Here is a 20924-nt window from a genome sequence, read left to right as displayed (position 1 = left end):
TCAAGCTCTTTCAGGTCGTGGTGTGGAAGATATATTGATGAGCATTCCAAAATTGAGCGAACAAGAGGTTGAAGACGTTATGTATATGTTCGGAGAGAAACCCAAACTTACACGTATATCCCTTGATTTTCCTTAATCAAGAAGAACATCATGGTTAAGGTTAACCAACGGTTAATCAAGAGTCAGGTAGTTGCAATGTTTCACGTATTGATGAACTTTAGTATGACTCAACTTAGCATTAGTACTACAAATTTAGGAGATCACATTAACTTTGACAATTTTAAGTAATCATTAGAAAATTGATTTGTCTTGCTGAGGAAGTTTCCATAAATTTTAAAAATTTGTTTTTATGGATAATATGGTTTATTTTGATGTTTAACAAAATGTTTTTTCTTGGTAAATACTTTTCTTGGTTAACCAAACATCGAAAAAATGAAAAAAATATCTTTTCCTCTAGCAAACCAAACAGTGGAAAAAAAAAGGGAGAACGGAAACTTTCCCTTGATGAACCAAACATAGAAAATATAGAAAGTGTTTACAGAGAAAAAAAATTCTTGGAGAAAAAAGTCATCAGAATAATTTTTTCTCTACTTTTTTTTCCTTACATCAAATTGCTGTCAAACACAACATAAGAGATCAACAATCAACCTGAGCCAGCCATTAAATGAGTCAGTTTTACGCGGGCAGGAGCAGGACAAAAGCAAAAACGCTGAAATATGACCCCACTAAATTCAGCTCCCAAGACAGATTTCATGTCTGAACTGTGAAAGAGCAAAAACCACTTAGAGTGGTCCTCAGTTGTTTCTCAGTTGTCACTGTCTGACTCTGACTCTGAATCGTGTAAACTGACCAGAGAACCCAAATCAACCATTTAGACGAGTGGGGACAAGAACCTTTCTAAAATTTGACTTGAGCAAATCCAGACCTTGAGTCAGGTTTCAGGCCTGACTTGCACAACAAAACAACCACTGCAGAAGTCTAACAAGTCAGCTAGTCATGTTATGCTTTAATTCTCTAGATTTCAATTTTCGATACAGACAAGTAATAATATTATGAACAGTTAAGAAGAAAGATGTCTGAAAGATTTCCCTCAGATGGTCATGGGTTTGTACAGCCTTAACAATGAAAGAGATAAGACTCCAATTTGAAGAAAGAAAATTCTATACATTAATCAAGATTGAAAATTACAAATTCATGCAGCATTCTCTCACAAGTTGAAGTGAGAAACATAACCTTTAGATGACATGCCCGGATAAAGTTGAGCGTGTTAGACGAGTTCTCGTATCTTGTCTCCTAGCCACCCTGAAGTCGTGGTACATTACGAGTTTCAATGTTGTTAGCAGAACGATTTCTTGATCCTGTTCTTGGAATAATAATAGGTCTACAGCAAATTAGTATACACATCAACTGCATCAGAAAAATCACCATACTGATCCAGATAAATATTGTTTTTTTCCAATACCACATTACTCTTTTATATAGAGGCAACTCAGACTGAAGCAACAAAGAGCTAGCATAAATTTCAGGTATACCAGCTCCTCGTCTATATTCAGCTCGCTGTTCCAGGATTACCCTTATACAGGAAGTTGGTTCGTATCCTTCAGTAAAGCCTCTCATATTTAGCTTGAGAATTTGCTCCTCTGATGAATAACCAGCAAGAAGCGGAACACTCTTCAGGAAAGTTCCGAGATAGGTAATAAGCTGACTTTTATAACGTAACATACATGGATGCCTCAAACTGCCGGCTACTCTACCATTTGCAGATAAGAACTCTACCTTGACCTATAGACAAAGTATTTGCAGGTATATTACAATCAACACAAGTACAGGTATAAAAGATGATTGAGAAAAGCACTATAAATTAAGGAAGTCAATGGTTACACAAGAAAGAGTGTGATTAACCTTATTGATGCTTTTAAAAATTAACATACGCATTTCCCAACTCATTATGCTACTAACATCAGTACCCTAAAGTTGGCACGAGTTGAAAGTCGAGATTTATGAGGATTTCAGGTTATCAGCATATGCATTGAACACATCCAATTGAAATAGATAAGATATTTCAGTACATGATCAGTGTAGTAAAGGCAGTGCTTGAAGGTTTAAAATAATATTGTGAAATTAAATTAGTATTCTCTCAATGATTTTTAGGGTGAATGAAGGTTTTTGCAGAGGTTACTGCTATAGCTTTGCTCTATGGCGACAATGTGCAACTAACATCCGTATTTCTACCAAAAGAAGGATATGTTACTTCAGAAAGAGAAGAAATAGTTTAGGTGAATGGAATCCATCTGCCAGACTTCCTCATCAGCTAGTTCAAACAAGAAAAGATAGTTCTTTATAAGAATTAGAGAGTCGGTCAACTACTTCAAACAAAAAGAGAGAACTCGTAGCAAAGATAAAGGAGTCCGCAATGATTTTTAAGTGTACTCATCTAGTAATCTGGATACTCTCAATCAGGGCATCACCAGCCATCAGCATATTAAGTTCTACGCGAGCTCTCATTTACTCCAGTTGGGGCTAATGGGGCTTCTTAACTTGCTAAGTACTGATATATATGGATGAGCGTTCCGGAACAGTCAGAGTTTAGAGCTTATTGTAAATGGGTATCATATTATGGATTTGGGTTTCATTATGAGCACTTCTGTTGGTACAGAGCGATGCGTGTTACAATCATGACACTCCTTTTGTCTCTTAAGAGGCGAAAGGCACTTAAACAGGAGACGTTGACATCTTTATCACATCTCACTCAATCTTTTAGAATAAATTCGAAACGAAAATTGTACAATTCAAACGGGAGATTGCAAACCAATTTTCCAGGCTTTACTTTTCTAGGAATTAACTTGAAACACCAAAAGGAGAATATCAGAATAATGTCTAAGTGGGTTCACTAATCCAAACCTTACATCTCAATCTAAAAAGATCTCAAGTCATGAATCAACAATTATATAGGAATGTTGAGAAATGAGAATAGTACAAGCATCGTTTAGTAGAAAGTTGAGATATATGGAAACAAAAAGAAATAAAAATCTAGCACAAAGCAGTATAATCAAAATACAAAATCTAGCAAGAGACATAAACTGATAACAACTCATACCTGGAATATCCCAAGTTTCTTATTATAATCAGATTCTGGCAAAGTTAACAAGACAGTGAGCTGCAACTTGTGATTAAGAGGTATAACACGTGAACCCCCATATTTTCCGATTTCAGCCTTATCTTTGCAGTTGACTCCACAAGAAACACTAGGGCATGATGTGAGAGGTACTAAAGCAACCGGACTCGACTTACTATAATCAAAATTCAGAGTTCCTGATATCTGAATCGGCTTCTCCACCAAGTATCTCATCATAAGACCACTAATAACAAACCCAAATACTAAAAAACAGAACAATATCATACAGATATAAATTGACCAAAATAATCCCCACCCGAACTTCCTTACCCAATTCCCATATGAAGTCTGTCGCTTCAATTGCTCAGGTAAGAAAAGATAAACAACTTCAAATACAATACCCCATATTTTTATCAACTTCTGAGTGATACTATCTTTACCCTTCTTTAGAGTTACAAGAGGATTTGTTACAAACAAGAATGAGAAATACAAAACCCAGATAGGGAAATTGAAGAAATTAAAGAACAAATTAAGTTGAAAACTTATAGCTTTAATCATTAATTCTGCCACAAACACCAAAAAACTAAATGAAGATTCATTTAGGTTTTCTGAAGAAGGATTTGTATTAGTTGAAGAATCGATAGCTTTCTCTTGATTTATTAATGTATCGTCACTGACAATTCTATCCGAACCTATATGAGAAGAATCTGATATCGAACATTCCATTTTCTCGTTGTTCAAATCGCTCAACTTCTTATTTTCTTCACTAAGAATGATTTCCTCAGTGATTTCTGATATTATAGGAGTTTTAGAGTTCGAATCCTTTAAATCATTACCTGAATAATTTCCCTTTCTGCCTAACTTAAGGGAAGATCGACGTCGTATTCCGTCAGGAAAAGAGGGTTTTGATGAATTCATTTTTTTGTTTACTACCTCATGAGATATATTATCCCCAATTTTGAGCTCTGAAAGCTTCGACGATCCAATGGATTCTCCTTCTGATTCAACATTTGGGATGCATTCGAAGAAGTGAAATTCGTCTATAGTATCGAAGAATTGATCCAAATCGGGTTCTTCTGATTTGTTAGAATCTTCCATGGAGAAAAATGGAGAATTTTTAATCTGGGGTTAGGGTTTTTCCGCGTTTCATTCGCAAAAGAGATCCAGAGAGAGACAGAGAAAGGATAAAAAACGAAGGTCGGTTAAGGAGTCAGAAATGTCAAGGAAGATGAGTTGTTGGGACATGTTGAGAAATATGTTTTTTTTAAGGCAATGCGTAAAGCAATCAACAGTTGGCAGCAGAAGTGGTTTCACGGGGCTCACATAAACTCCAAAAAAGCCTTAGAGGTTCCAAGTTCGAATTACAGAGAAGGTAAAATCTTTGGTTATTTGAATTGCGGTTATTAAGATATAAATAATATAATTGGGCTTTAGTTATCGAGCTTATCACATCTTTGATATATCAATGCCAAATGTAATGACTATCGTTGATCGTAGTCAATTTCCAAAAAAAAAAAGAAAAAACGGCAATGTGTAAAGCCGTGTTGGAGTGGGCGGTAGTTTTGTGTAGTTTTGGTTATCCAGCTTATCACATTTTTTTTGTCTAAAAATTCACTTGATTGTTTTTAACCCCTTAATATCCATCGTCATCTTTACATCTCCTCGACCAATAAAACTTCTGACCATCACCATCATTTCCGGCCAATGACTATCTCACTCATTCTTGGTCTCTCTTACGGTCTCTCTCTTTCACTGTACTATCTCTCTCAATCTCTCTCACACTTTCTCTTTCTTTTTCTCTCCTAGTCGTTCCCTCTCTAGATATCTCTCTCTAGACATGGATCTATCTGGCCCGTTCTCTATCTCTATAGATCTTTCTCTAGAGGTTTGTTCTGGCAAAGATCTCAATTTTCCACGAAAATCTTTATTAAACATCCGCAATAACCATTCACGTGATCCCAAGATCCAACTATAGCCTCCATTTTCTCTCAGTCAGTAACTTAAACCCCCTCCTATCTCTCTCTAGAAAGCTACACTTACAACTCTCTAGATTTCATGAAGGTCTGGATTAACAAAACTTTAATTAATGAGTTAGTAACTATTTGTAAGACTAATTACTGAGTATTTCGAATCAGATTAATGGGTTGTTTGGAATCATAGTATTAGTCAGAGTTGAAAGCATCACAAGAAAGAGAAAGGAATGAAAATAAGAGAGTACTAGATAAAAATTTCAATTTTTGGACCAAAAAATAAAATGCTCCCCAGGTCAAATAATGTTGTTCAAAGTCTTTATTCCCAAGAGACTTTTCTTTATTCCCCAAAATCACAACCTTTTAGAAACTGTTTTGTAAAAACTACCAAGTGTCCATATATATATGTAATTGTTGAGTTTTGTAAAGCAATCTCACATTGGTGGGGAGACAGAATGTGGTGATCCTCTTAAGAGATTAAGCACCCTTCCCTAGTGAGGCCTTTTAAAATCGTGAGGCCCACGTGTGCCATAAATGGCAGTATCACTAGCAGCCCAGAAGGCTGGTCCGCCCTATAACACTGAGTGGTTTATTTTGATTTTCTGAATTATTCTTTCGTTTAAGAGTAATCCCTGTAAAACTGTTCCTATTTAGTGAAGATGAAGATTGATTGTTGTTGTCCCATGGAGTAGGTTTTAATATCAAACGACGTAAATCTTGTGTTATGTTATTTCCTACTATTTTGTGTTGCTTTTTGTTGTTATCTTTGTGCAATTATCATCTTGTGAATGTTTTGCAGTCTTCAACATTTGGTATCAGAGCATTTGGTTGTGAGTCACAATGTCTTATTTGAAATCCCTAAATTTAATAGTTCAAATTTTACATTGTGGAAATTGAAGATGCAGGCTATGTTGGTGAAAGATGGTTGTGAAGTTGCTATTGAGGGTAAAGAGAGAAAGCCTCGTGAGATGAAGGAAGAAGTATTTGTAGAAAAGAATGGTTTAGTAATGGGAGATACTCTTCTTGCTTTAGATGACGTTGTTTTGTTCAATGTGCCCGGAGAAACAACTACACATGGTATTTGGGACAAATTGACAGACATGTATGAAGGAAAATCTTTACCGAATAAAGTTTTTCTTCGTAAACAATTATATAATCTAAGGATGAAGCAAGGAGCTTCATTGCAAGAACACATGAACGACTTTAATACTCTAATTAATAAACTTGCAGCAGTTGATGTGAAGATTGAAGAAGAGGAAAAATCCAGTCTTTTATTATGTTCAATGCCTGATTCATGGGATGGGATGATTATGAACTTAAATGGCAGTACATCTCTTAGTATGGATGCACTTGTGTCAGCATTGCTCACCGAAGAGCCTAGGAGAAAATTAGGCCAAGGGTCTTTAGCCGATGCAATGTTGGCAAGAGGTAGATCGACTGAAAAAAAAATTATGGAGATAGATCCAGATCCAAATCTAAAGGACATAAGAAAGTAAAGTATTGATCATATGGAAAATTTGGGCACTTAGGAAGAGATTGTCGTTTACGGTTCAATAGCTGATTTGCGAGGACAAAAAACAGAACCAGAAACTTCTCAAGGAAATATAGTTAAAGATGGAACTTCTTCTGAAGACTCTGTTGTGTTGCCAGCAATAAGATGTGGCGAGTTGAAAAATCAATGGATTGTTGATTGTTCAGGTGCTTCTTTTCATATGACACCACATAAAGAGTGGTTTTACTCCTATGTGGTGCTTAATAAAGGTACCGTTTACATGGGTGATGATAATCCATGTAAAATAGCTGAAATTGGAGATGTCCGAGTCCGGATGTTTGATGAAAGTACTTGTACAGTTTCCAATGTTCGACAGGGAAGAGTCTCATATCTTTGAGGGTCTTGATAAAGTTGGTTACAAATTTTCTGGAGAAAATGGACGACTAAAAGTAAGTAAAGGGGGCACTTGTGGTGATGAAAGAGGAATTAAGCAGTGGTTTGTATCGTTTTATTGGAGATACCGTAGCCAGTGACGCAATTGTTGCAAATGCAGAATCTGAATTGGCAACAACATGGCGCAAACGCTTGGGTCATATGACCGAGCGTGGTTTAAAGGTAGTCCTTAAAAATAACTCACTTAATGGTTTGAAATCTTTTAAGTTAGATTCATGTGAAGATTGCTTATTTGGTAAATAACATCGTGTTAAATTTTTAAAGTCTAACTCTAGAAGTAAGGATGTTTTAGAATTAAATCATTCAGATACATGGGAAGCCATTGTGGAGTCACTTGGAGATGCACTATACTTTGTTTGTTTCATAGATGACCATTCTAGAAAAGTTCGGGTGTATATGCTTAAAATGAAATCTGTCGCATTTGCATGCTTTAAAAAGTTTAAGGCTTCGGTTGAAAATCAGAAAAGGAAGAAAATTAAATGTTTGAGAACTGATAATGGAAAAGAGTATCTCGGAGATTTTCCGGATTTTTAAGGGAGCACAGGATTTATAGGCAATGGACTATTGATGCCACATCACAACAAAATGGCATGGTTGAACGTATGAACCAAACTCTTATGGATCGTGTTATAAGCATACTAAGTGTTACTGGTTTGGAGCATTGCTTTTGGGGAGAAGCAGTTCTTACATTGTGTTATTTGGTAAATAGATCTCCTACAACTACACTTGGTTACAAGGTTCACGAAGAGATATGGCCTGGTAAGTCTGTGAATTATTCATTCATTCGGATTTTCTGTTATGATGCATATGAGTGGGTTCCAAAAGAGAAGAGAACTAAACTGGACGTCAGGTCAAAAAAGTGAGCAATGCAGATGGAGTAAAGGGGTACAGATTGTGAGATCCTACTGCCCGCAAGTTGGTGATTAGCCGAGATGTCATTTTCAATGAAGATGCTATGCAAAAACAGAAAGTTACTGATGTACATGAGATGGATAATGTTGAAATTGAATTTGCAAAGAGAGATGAGAAACAATTGGGCGCTGATTTAAACAATCAATCTGTTGAAAATGAAGAAGATGATGTTAGTCAAGAGCACGAAGAAGAATCACTTGGTGAAATACAAGAATCACAAGGTCGACCACGAAAAACCCGTCATACTCCTGCATGGTTAAAAGACTATGACATGAGTTATGCATGTGTTGCTAATGATCATAGACCTAATTCTTATCAAGAAGCATGTGAGTCGGTTGGTGCTAGCTCTTGGAGAACATCCATGGAAGAGGAGATGGAAGCCTTGTATAAAAATATTACACGGACATTGGTAAACACTACCACCGGGCAAGAAAATAATTGTTTGCAGGTGAGTTTTCAAACTAACAAGAATGTAGAAAATACACAACCCGTTTAGTTGCCAAACAGTATGCTCAAAAATCAAGTACTGATTTCAACGAGATATTTTCTCCGGTTGTTCGTATGACTACTACTCGAGTTGTTTTAAGTATGGCAGTTGTTTTTGATTTAGAACTTGAGCAATTAGATGTAAAAAGTGCTTTCTTGCATGGAAACTTGGATGAAGAAATTTATATGACTCAACCCGAAGGTTTTGTAGAAGAAGATAAAGGGAATCTGGTTTGTCAGTTGAACAAGCCTCTATACGGTTTGAAACAGGTGTCGAGGTGTTGGTATAAGAGATTTGACTCCTTCACCGTGAGCTTGGGATTTCGTCAGTGTGAAACTGATCATTGTGCTTATGTCTACTCATAGGTTCCATTTTTGTTGGCTCTTGTAGGTTAAGCACAACAATTCCTTTTCTGCCTGCATCAATATGTTAGGGGAAAAATCAACAAGAAAAATAGCTAATACCTGTGACTTCATGGCATTCCTTGGTTCGTATGAGATGTCATACTCGCGTAACTCTACTGCCCATTTGGTCAGGCGTTCAGATAGCTCAGGTTTTACAAATGTTCTTCAAGGGAACTTTGTAATAACTACTATTGAGTGACACTGGAAATAAGACCTCAGTTTACGAGCATCGGTAACCAATGTACTTTCAATTGCTGAAGTGCTTCTTCACATGCTGGAGACAATTCGAAGCTCTTTGACTTCCGCAAAGTGGTGAAGTAAAGATAACATTTTTTGGAAGATTTTGATATAAACCGACTAAGTGTAGCGACCCTTCCTGCTAGCTTCTGCACGTCTTTTATGCAAGTAGGAGATGGAATGTTCATGACTGCATGGATTTGTTCTGGGTTCGCTTCAATTCCTCTTTGTGTCACCATGTAACCTAAGAACTTTCCTTAGAAAACACCGAATGAGCATTTAGTAGGATTAAGTTTCATGTTGTATCTTATGAGGACGTCGAAGGCTTGACGAAGATGATCGAGATGTTGTTCAGCCTCCAAAGACTTAACTAACATGTCATCTATATACACTTCCATATAGCATTTCAGCAAACATTCTGTTGACTAGTCTCCGGTAGGCAGCTCCTGCGTTCTTTAACCCAAAGGGCATCGCCTTGTAATAGAAGATGCATCGTTCTGTCACGAAGGGCGTCTTCTCTTGATCGTCAGAATGCATCAAAATTTGTTTTTATCTGGAGAAGGCGTCCATAAAACTTAAGAGTTCATGGCCAAAGGTAGCGTCGACTAACATGTTAGGGAAGTTGACTTCGCGAGCTGATCCGATGTCGATCAATTTTCTAACTTCTTCATTGATCACTTTGTTTCTCTGCGGAGCAAATTTTCTCATTTTTTTCTTGACTGAAGGAAAGCTTTGGTCAACCTGCAATTTGTGAACTATGATTTGAGGATCAATACCTATCATGTCAGCTTGTAACCATGCAAAGCAGTCGTGGTGACAAGCCAGAAATTCCACCAGCTTTTCTCGAAGTGTGGGGTTTAACGTTGAGCCGATTTGTACTTTATGATCTGGTAGCTCAGGGTGAACCTAAACTTCATCCAACTCCTCCATAGTTGGTTTGTCTGGGTCACTATGAAGTAGGTGTTCTGTCTGTAATTGTTGTAATGGAGCTTTAGGTGTCTCCAAGGTGTTATTGTAGCAGTTCCGAGAGGTGCTCTGTTCACCTATAACTTCGCGTACTGCCCATGGAGTAGTGAACCTTCTGAGCTGGTGAAAGGTTGATGGGACTACTCTCATATTGTGGATCCAAGGTCACCCAAGTTGTACTTAGGTTGATTCCACCCACAACATATACTCGTCTCTTCTAGTCCCATTCCTCAAAATGCATGTAAAAACAACACGTATAATAGATGAACCATTATTGCTGATGTAAAAAAATTGGCCTTCCGTTAAATCAGCATGAAAAAGGGAGTTGATGCGTGACAACCTCCGTTACGTATGATTATACTGTTATGTTGGGTGTTATTCAGCCTAGTGTTCCTGCTTCCAGCTCTACTTCCTGCTCTGCTCCTCTTTATTCCAGCTCCTCGCTCTTGTTCCTTGCTCCTGCTCCTTGCTCCAACTCCTTGCTCTTGCTCCTATTCGTCTGTTCCCAAGGGGGGAAAACCTGCAAAGGATTCGAAAATCGCTCCGACGCTCAAGCTAGTCAGGGTGCTCTTTTCAGTAAAAGAATGAATATTGATTGATCCTTTTGGGGGACGAGTTATGAGAACTCTGAGTTTCTTGTGATCTTTTTGGGGTCAAGAGATCGTGTCCTGTGAAGGACGTTGTGGGGGGCCTTTTATAGGCGATGTTAGGCTGACTGTGATTAGTGGCGGTGGTGAGGCGAGTGTCGTCAAACCGAAGGAGAAGTTTCCTCTCTTGAGTATCTAGGGTTTCTCTTAGATTCTATCTCGGATCTTTGATAAGTGGAAGTTCCTAAGTTGAAGGATTCTCCGTATATATCTTGCCGATGTGATAGACTTTAAAGGAAAAGTTTCCTCCTTTAGATACGTGGAGTCCAAACTGGCTTAAACACTTCGAGATGTGTAGCCGACTGAGATCTTTCTGGAAGTTTCGGGATGAAGTCGGTAGGTCGTTTGGCGCTGCGGCCTCCCCAGTTCTGGGCGTAAGACAGTAGTCGAACCTGTGCGGACCCCCCTTACTCCTTTGAAGACCCCATGGCTGATCTGTCCATGCCAAGGGCATTTTGTAGGGTTGGTTTCTTCTGGCCGACCTCCCAGATAGGGGAATATTCGGTGGACCATCAGGGCTCTAATGCGTTTCGCCGGAAGGAGGAGTACTGAGTGAAGGTAAAATCGTAACAAGTAACTAGGAAGATCCGGATCACCACACTTTGATAAAGTTGCCACCACAAATTGATAAAGAAACCGGTTGAGCTAACACCACACCTGGATAAAGTTTCCACCACCAGATAATAAAGACGCTCGAAATCCACCACCTATGGCAGTTCCAAAACCAGAGGATAAAGGAAAAGATCTTAACAGATCCAAAAATCACAAAAGACTCTACAATTTCTCAAATTCGTTTTCTGATTTTTCTATTGATAATAAGCCTCATTATATAGAGGAGAATACATAAAATGGGGAAATAAAAGCTAGTCTAAATGCATAGAAACTAGATACATTGGAAACAACTAAGTTTAAATGCATGAATATAGAAAGACTAGACTAAACTTAATGCTTATTACTAAAACGAAAACGACTCTTCAAGTCTTCGAGAAACTTCTTTAAAGACCATAATTATCCATACATGTTTCATGATCCAAAGCTGTTTGGTTCAACTCGTGTTGATCTAGCTCCGATGCTCCCGCATCAGACTCTCCAGGTTGGAAAGGATTTGTCCTCAAATCGGATAGCCCCTCATCTTCAAAATATGGAGAAAGATCACCTACAATGAATGTAGTCGAAACTCCATAGTCACCTGGAAGCTTTAGTTTGTAGGCATTATTACCAATTTTCTCTAATATCTTAAAAGGACCCTCTCTGCTCTTGGCATCAGCTTCGACTTGAGTTTGTTTGGAAACCTCTCTTTTCTTAGGTGTAGCCAGACCAGATTACCTGGTTCAAAAGACTTAGCACGTATGTTTTTGTTTCCCTTTTCCTGGTACTTCTAATTAGCTCTTTCAATTTCTGCCCGAACAGACTCATGTAGCTTCTTCATTGTAGTTACCCTTGTCTTTGCTTCAAAATCTGCCTTAAACCCTAAAAAGGCATTGAAATCAGATCAATTGGAGTAAGTGGATTAAGACCATACACAATCTCAAAAGGTGAACATTTTGTCGTGTAGCTTATGGACCTATTATAAGCAAACTCAGCCTGACCTAGCTTCAAATCCCATTCCTTTAAGTTCTTCATTATCAAGCCTCTCAAAAGAGTAGTTAAGGTTCTATTTGTCACCTCTGTTTGACCATCAGTTTGTGGATGACAAGAAGTACTAAAAAGGAGCGTAGTACCAAGTAACCTCCACAAAGTCTTCCAGAAATAGCTCAGGAACTTTGAATCACGATCAGACACAATGGTCTTAGGAATACCATGAAGGCGTACAACCTCCTTAAAATACAAGTCAGCAACCATACTAGCATCATCAGTCTTGTGACAAGGAATAAAATGTGCCATTTTGCTGAACCTATCAACTACCACCATGATAGAATCTTTTCCCCTCTGAATTCTCGGTAGTCCCACAATAAAGTCCATGCTCACATCATCCCTGGGTTATATTGGAACAGGTAAAGGAGTGTACGGACCTGGTTGGAAATGACTTTTCATTCTTTTACACGTGGCACATCGTTCTATGATTGAATGAACATCTCGCACCATCTTGGGCCAGAAGAAATGCTCCTGAAGCATGTCCACTGTTTTGTTGATCCCAAAATGACAAGAAAGACCTCCGCCATGTGCTTCACGAATCAGCAGCTCCCGAACAGAACTCCTTGGCACGCAGAGCTGGTTTCCTTTAAAAAGAAATCCATCTTGAAAATGGTACTGATTTGTAACTCCCTTTTTGCACTCATTATAGACTTCAGCAAAGTCTAAGTCTTCATCATATAAAGTCTTTAAAAATCGAATCCCATAATTCGAGAATCCAGAATAGAGATTAAAGCATACCTTCTTGAGAGTGCATCAGCAACAACATTCGTTTTTCCAGCCTTGTATTTTGACACAAATGAGAAGGATTGCAGAAATTCTACCCATTTAGCATGTCGGTTGTTCAACCTGTGCTGGTTGTTTATGAACTTCAGTGCCTCATGATCAGAATGCAAAACGAACTGACCTGACCTTAAATAATGCTCCCAATGAGTCAAAGCTGTCACAACAACATAAAACTCCTTATCATAGGTTGAGTAGTTTTACTGTGCCCCTGTAAGTTTCTCACTGAAATAAGCAATGAGACGTTGTCCTTGGATAAGAACAGCTCCTATACCAACTCCACTAGCATCACACTCAACTTCAAACACTTGATTAAAATCTAGAAGTGCTAAACTTGGTGCTTCGCATAGCTTCTATTTCACCACTTCAAATGCCTTTTGGGCAGCATTGCTCCATTCGAACTTGTCCTTCTTCAAGCATTCAGTTAGTGGTGCCACATCAGTGTTGAAATTCTTCACAAAGCGTCTATAGAATGATGCAACCTCATGAAAGCTTCTTACACCAGATTGGGTTGTCGGAACTGGCCAACTCCTTATAGCTTCAACTTTGCTTTTATCAATTGAAATCCCCTTATCTGAAACGATAAAACCAAGAAAGACAATGCTAGAAGTAAAGAACTCACACTTCTCTGATTTAGCATATAGCTGGTTTCTCCTTAACACCGTGAAAACTTCCCTGAGGTGTTCAGCATTCTCGGCTTCATTCTTGCTATAGACAAGAATATCATCAAAATAGACCACAACAAACTTTTCAATTAAGTCTAGCAGGACCTGACTCATAAGTCTCTCCTGAAAGTGCTGGGTGCATTTGATAATCCAAATGGCATGACTAGCCATTCAAACAAGCCACTCTTTGTCTTGAATGTAGTCTTCCATTCATCACCTTTCTTCATTCTGATCTGGTGATAGCCACTCCTTTGATCAATTTTCTAAAAGACCTTTGAGCCATTCAGCTCATCTAGCATGTCATCCAACCTGGGCATAGGATAACGATACTTGATGGTTATCTTGTTAATAGCTCGGCTGTCTACCCACATCCTCATCGAACCATCTTTCTTTGGTACAAGCAGAGCTGGTACAGAACATGGACTCATGCTCTCCCTCACATACTCTCGATCAATCAACTCTTGCATTTGTTTCTACAACTCCTTAGCCTCTTCTGGATTGCATCTATAAGCTTGACGATTTGGCAAAGGTGCACCAGGTAGTAAATCAATTTGATGCTCAATACCTCTGTTTGGAGGTAGTCTGGGTGGTAGATCTTTAGGAAAAACATCACTGAACTCATTCATCAATTTTAGCATTAATGGATGAGAAATCACTTCAGCTCCCTCATTCTTTTCAACTACCAGCAAAGCAAATACCTCCTTGCCCTTACCCATCTTCTTCATGATTTTGGTTTTACCCAAAAACAGGTTCTCCTTGGGTTTCTCTGCTGCACACTTAGCACACATAGTAGGTGATAATGGTGCCAATGTAATGTGCTTCTTATCCTTATGAAAAGAATAAGTGTTTTTGTACCCATCATATACAGCTCTTCTATCAAACTCCCAAGGTCTGCCAAGCAATAGATGACAAGCATCCATTTGAATAACATCACATACCACCTCATCATGGTAGTTCTTCCCAATAGAAAAGGAAATCACAACCTTTTTAGAAACTTGTAACTTGCTCCCATCAGTCAACCACTTCAGTTTGTACGGTCGTTGGTTCTTTTTAGTTGGTAAACTCAGCTTCTCCACAAGTGTACTTGATGCGACATTGGTACAACTCCCACTGTCAATAATCACACTGCATACTCTTCCTTTGATTGTGCACCAGCTCTGGAAAATAGCTTCTCGTTGTTGTTCTTTTGTATTAGGAACATAATGCAACACCGTTCGAATCACCAACAATTCTCCTCGATCAGGTTGCTCAATGACTTCATCATCTTCTTTATGAACTTTCTGATCCACAGCTTCCAAATCATGAGAACTTTGTTTTAGCTCTTCCTCAATCTCCTCAATGTCTTGGATGGTCATAACTCTTCGATTAGGACCTTCAGCAGCTTGGAAATGCCCAAACCCTTGACATTTAAAGCACTTCTTCTTCAAATTCACATCCATAGGCTTTGATGAATTCTGAATTTCTGTCTTTTTGCTGCTGCTACTAACATCACCTTTAACAGCTCCTTTTAGAATCAAAGAAGAAACGAGATTGTGTGGTCTGGTATATGGCTTCTTTCCCACTTTGTTCTGCTTCTCCATCTTGATGGCAAACTTCTTGACGTCATCAAGAGTTCAGAAAGGTTGCAGCTCAACCTTGGTTGGAATCTCATCATTCAAACCATGTACAAAGCGTACAATAGTCCTCTCTTGTGGTTCTTGAACATCACATCGTAATTGCAGATGATCAAACTCCCTTGTATATTCTTCTACAGTCCTCTTCTCTTGCTGTAAGTGTGTAAGCTTTAGGTGCAAATCTTGCTTGTAATCATCGGGTAAAAATCTCCTCTTCATAAGTCGTTTCAGCTTCTCCCAAGACCTGATTCTGGTCTTGCCTTCTCTTAAACGCTGTGACTTAAGAGTATCCCACCAAAGGCTAGCATACCCCTTTAGCCTTAATGTTGTTATCTTATACTTCCTCTCATCGTCATATGTATTATACTCAAATGCCTCTCCATTGATCTTAACCAATCAAGAAAGTCATCTCGATTTAGATTACCTTCAAAATCAGGAAAATCAACTTTGAATTCTTCTTGACGATGTTGTTGTTGTGGACGATTGTGTATTCACCTTCTCCAGTGTCCAGACCTGACACTAAGATCAAAATCAGAACTAAGAGAAACACGTTCGTCGTTGCTAGAAGATGATTGGTCATCGTCTCCTCGTTGTCTCCTTGGTGGCACTTGCATATTCGTGCCATTAAAAGCCTGAACCATTTGCTGCATCGTTTCCTCCATTTCTCTACCAATACGCTCAGGCGTGTGCTTGGTCGATAGTCAAACCTCTTGGAAATTCCATTTTAACAAAACAGGATAAATAGCTTCACTCTACCAACCTGAATTATAGCTCTGATACCACTTGATGCGTTTCGCCAGAAGCGGGAGTATTGAGTGAAGGTAAAATCGTAACAAGTAACTAGGAAGATTCGGATCACCACACTTTGATAAAGTTTCCACCACAAAGTGATAAAGAAACCGGTTGAGCTAACAACACACCTGGATAAAGTTTCCACCACCAGATGATAAAAACCTCAAAATCCACCACCAGATGATTGTTCTTTATTTCCTATTGCTTTTATTGGATTACTTGATTCCGGTCACAATAAACCCCAATTGTCATAATAAAATGGTATCAGAGCTAAGATTTTGAGGTTCATGTGATGGCGTTTTGAAGTTTCTGTGATGGCGAAATACGAGATAGAAAAGTTCGATGGAAGTAATGATTTTAATCTTTGGAAGATTAAGATGTGAGCAGTATTAGTTCAACAGGGTTTGCTGAAAACGTTGAATGGGAAGGCTGCACTCTCTGAATCATTACCAAAAGCAGAGAAGGAAGATCTCATGGACAGGTTTTGGTGTGTTTAAGCAATGAGGTCTTGCGGGAAGTAGCAACGGAAACTACAACCGATGGGTTATGGAATAAGATGGAGGCAAGGTATATAGAGAAATCTCTAACTAATTGTTTGTATCTAATGAAGAAATGATTTAGTTTACAAATGTTAGAAGGGGAATCATTCAAAGACCATATGGATGAAATCAACCGGGTATTCTTGGATTTGGAAAATATATATGTCAAATTCGAAGATGAAGATGAGGCAGTACTACTGCTTGAATCCCTACCACCATCATATGCAAGCTTTGTTGGTTCTTTTATGTTTTGTAAAACAACTACGACATTGGAGGATGTTAAAGCGACATTGAACTCCAAGGAGTTGAGACGATGACCTTCGGCCATCGCAAAGAGGAAAGATATTCAAGAAAAATAGGCGGCAGAAATGAAACAATAACAACAGAAATAACTTTTTATTTCAAGGACAACATCTATTACAGAAGAAATTACAACAACAAAAGATACAAACAAATGCCTCAAGGAAATTCGCGGTCAAAATCACCACGTAAAGGTGAACAACGACCGAGATCGAACCGGTCACACTGAGAGAAAGGGTTAAATGTCACGAAGAAAAAAAACCTCGGCATCCAACCACTACCCGAGTAGATCACCAACTTCTTATCAAAGCCTTGCAAAAGGAAGCGATGGTCCGCACAGAACAAAGACAACGTCATTGGCTGGAGTTGTGTCGGACAATGAGGACACTTGGGGGTCACCATTTCCATTACGGAAAATCCCTCCATTGGCCATTACCATCACGTACAAAAATTGCTTAAAGAAATTTGAAGCCGAAACTCGAAAAGAGGTCTCATCTTGAATCAGTTGAAGATCAAGAGCTAACAAGAAAAACTAGGAAAAAACTACTAAGAAAGAGTTGTTATTGAAGAAAACTAAAGACAAAGGAGGCTATTTATAGTAGAAGAAGAAGATCAAAGGGTATTCCCGAAGAAAGAAGACATTAAGGAAAAAAGAATAAAGTACCTCGGTAACGTACCAAGTGATAATGACCGGTCGTCATATCGCCGCTAAAGACTGACCAAGCCAGAGGAGAATTAATGAGACTCGACAAGACTCATTTTCCCCTCTAACCAGAGACGCCACGTACCCCACACACATGGCAGTAATGGTACCGTGGGTAGTAGTTACCCAAAAGAACAACGCTGAAAATGCATGATCAGAAGATCAAATATGTGACGTCACAAAATCAAGCGAAAAAACGGAAATTTATTTCCAAGGCACGAAACCGAAACGTATCATGCATTAATAAACACATGGAAAAACCCTTCTGGAATTATCAGCCAAGTCTGCTATAATGGAACAACCCTGGCAATAAAGTCTTTCAGAGCTCAACTACAAAGATATCAGCTCTGCCCTTAGCAGAACAGTTCAGCAACATCATCCCCGGAACACGGAGCTCAAGAAAACAAATACCCAAAGAATGACCAAGCTTCACGAACAAATCTTGTCCATATATCTATTACCCTCAAGATTTATTTAAGTTATTTAATGCTTAGAACTTCAGAGTAATTCTACTCTTTAGTTTCTTTACTTTCGACTAAGGAGTGGCAGGACTCACGATGATACAAATAGTGGTCATTCATCGATTGACGTCAAGAAGTCAATAATAGACTAGATGCCCAACGGGTCAACCCGACTTAAGGCAACAGAACTGCTGGACCCACAAAGATCTGTCACCTAAGCCCAGAACTGTGAGGTCGGCAAAGATCAACTTAGGAGCTCCAGCCGTGCTCTGCCTAAAACACAACCAGGTACGCCCTGCGATTCTCAAGGAAAGTAGGGTGTCCACGTGAACAAGGTCGATGCGTTACACCCTAAACTGGGAAGGCAGAAGCGCGCCACACGCTTACTGACTTAATCCCGAATCTTCCCCTCGGATCCAACGCTTCTAGATGCCTCCCACCAAGATCCTGAAGGATCTTGAGCGCGACCATCAGATCTATACAATTTCAGCAGAGTGAACGCGAGGCGTCCAGATCTCGACGTGTTCGCTTTGCTCAAATGACCCTCAATCTGACTTATTTGACGCTTTAGTCCTTAATTTGACCGATCTTCGTCCAAATTTTAAACTTGAATTTCTCATACATCCGGAATCGGATTTGAGTGATTCTTGGCTCTAAATTTAAGATATCGACGAGACGAACGCAATGGAGAATTCCATTTCTTAGTTTGACAAGTCAGGTTGGGTCAAAATCGGCTATGATTCCTGTTAGTAAAATACGGTAAAAATAAAATTATTCTACTATGCAGCGGAAAAACATGTTTAACATGTTCTATAAACATAAAGCAATCAAAAAGATAATATTAGATCATAACTGAGAGTTTTGGATTGAGTAAATAAGAAATAGAACCAATCCGCAACCTATTGATGGGCCTAGAAAGTTTCCTAAATAGGTCACCACCCGCAAGTATACGGGTGTCAAGTAGTAAACCCGGTAAGACCGGGGTCGATCCGCAGAGACTAGTCAAACTTATTCTAATACTTAGAATTAGTACGGTTCTTCAAATGGTTTTTGTGATTGAAATAATAGAGTAATAAAATAACGAGACAAACAAAAGAGATAACGAAAATGAACTCAAATGGGGAAGAGGGCCTAGGGTTTCGAATCCGCCTAATCATGTTCAAATAAAGTCGTAATCATCAATGACACTACAAAGTTGAATTTCTCGAATGATAATAAGTTAACTAATGACTGACAACTAATAAGCATCGACCATAAAAGAATCTAATCTAATGATGGTGGATCAAATCGGATGCAAAACCATGAAAACAATATTACCAACGAGGTCAAGCTCATTCATCACATAACGGAATTCTAACTATTGCCTATCAACTTATCAAGCATCAATCATAAAAGAACTTAATCTAATCATGATGGATCAAGTTAGAAGCATAAACAATGAAAGACAAATTGCTACGATGATAATAAGAGCACATTACGATCGTCAAGATGAGTAAGCTATCATCATACATAATAAAGACTTCATCAAAAACCCTAGGCAAGAGATTTAGCCACACATTGTTATTGAATAGATTATAAAATGTTTCACTCCACTAATTAAGATAAAAAGAATAAGAAGAAAAAAAAATATCACCAGACTTCTAGTTGATGAAGAAGGTGATGAACATCAATGGAGAAGATGATAGATTTATTAAAACTTGTTCACCATTTGTTCCTCTTTCTCTCTCTCTCTCTCTCTACATTTTATGAAAACCAGTAAAACTGAATGAAAGAGTAAACATTATCTCTCTGAAATTCCCTCTTTCTCTATACAAAATATGCTCACTATTCTCTTTCTCTCTCTCTGAAATTCTCTCTTTACATTGTCACAAAAGAAGATGAAGAAGGAAATGCAGCTCTTTCTCTCACTAAAAGTTCTGTTCTTTCCCTCTCTTTTCTCTGTTCTGTTGAGAATCTCTCTTATAATCTGTTTTCTATTCTTCTTCCTCTTCTAAAATAATTTCTTGAAGCTCAAAGAGGAAGAAGAACAGATTGGAAATCAAGTTTGTGTCTCCCTGAAAGATGAGATTAAAGATAAGATGAAAAAAATCCTTCTCTCTGTTCTTCAATATATATGTAAGAGAATAGATTTCTGCCTATCAAATCTGAGTCATGTCTATTTCTAGAAAAATATCCAACACCTTCTTCCTCTCTCTGAAAATCTTCCTCTGATTCTAACCTTTAATATATCCAGCTCACACTACTTCAGAAATCCCTCCATAGAATCCTCCTTCAGCCAAGAAGATGAAGAAAATATAAACCTGACTTCTTTCTCTAGGGAATATCTCATTCAAATCCTCTCCGAAAATTTCTTTGTCTCAAGAAAATATATTCAGCCAGCCTATCTCTCTGTAAAATTTGGAGTCAATGTGATCTCTCTCAATATCTTCTTAACAAGATCAAAGAATCTCCATCAACCTCTGTCTTAAGCTCTCTTTCTAATTGGAATGAATCTCAAATCTCAATCCCGGTTTCTTTCTTAACACTGGAAATCTTTCTCTCTTTGTTTCCTCTTAAATCTCTGTCGAAGATTATATCTCTTTCTCTCTATTTCCTATATAAATTTCTAGAGAGAGAGGGAACAATAACTCAAGGAAAGAAAAGATTTTCCTTCCTCATTTACCTTTATAATTAGCTCAGCTTCTTTCCATTCATATTGAGTGCTAGAGAATAAGAAAAGAAATCCAAGAATGTTAGGTAAATTAATTTGAATA

At 38.3% G+C, this 20924-nt stretch overlaps 1 protein-coding gene across 1 annotated transcript; it reads right to left on the bottom strand.

Annotated features, from left to right (window-relative positions):
* Positions 1-1060: 1060 nt before the first annotated feature.
* On the bottom strand, positions 1061-4354 carry LOC147557264 (seipin-2-like). Its single transcript, XM_086658216.1, has 2 exons — positions 3098-4354; positions 1061-1782 (listed from the first exon to the last, which is right to left on the bottom strand). Exons 1-2 carry the CDS (start codon positions 4211-4213, stop codon positions 1294-1296), a joined length of 1605 nt encoding a protein of 534 aa, XP_086514342.1. The 5' UTR covers positions 4214-4354; the 3' UTR covers positions 1061-1293.
* Between the last annotated feature and the right edge of the window lie 16570 nt (positions 4355-20924).

This window comes from Eschscholzia californica, unplaced genomic scaffold, assembly GCF_041429995.1.
Source record: "Eschscholzia californica isolate CP2 unplaced genomic scaffold, dmEscCali1.0.p SCAF_2, whole genome shotgun sequence".
Taxonomy (NCBI): domain Eukaryota; kingdom Viridiplantae; phylum Streptophyta; class Magnoliopsida; order Ranunculales; family Papaveraceae; genus Eschscholzia; species Eschscholzia californica.
Note: the sequence above shows the minus strand (reverse complement) of the source record. Positions and strands in the feature narration are given on the sequence as shown.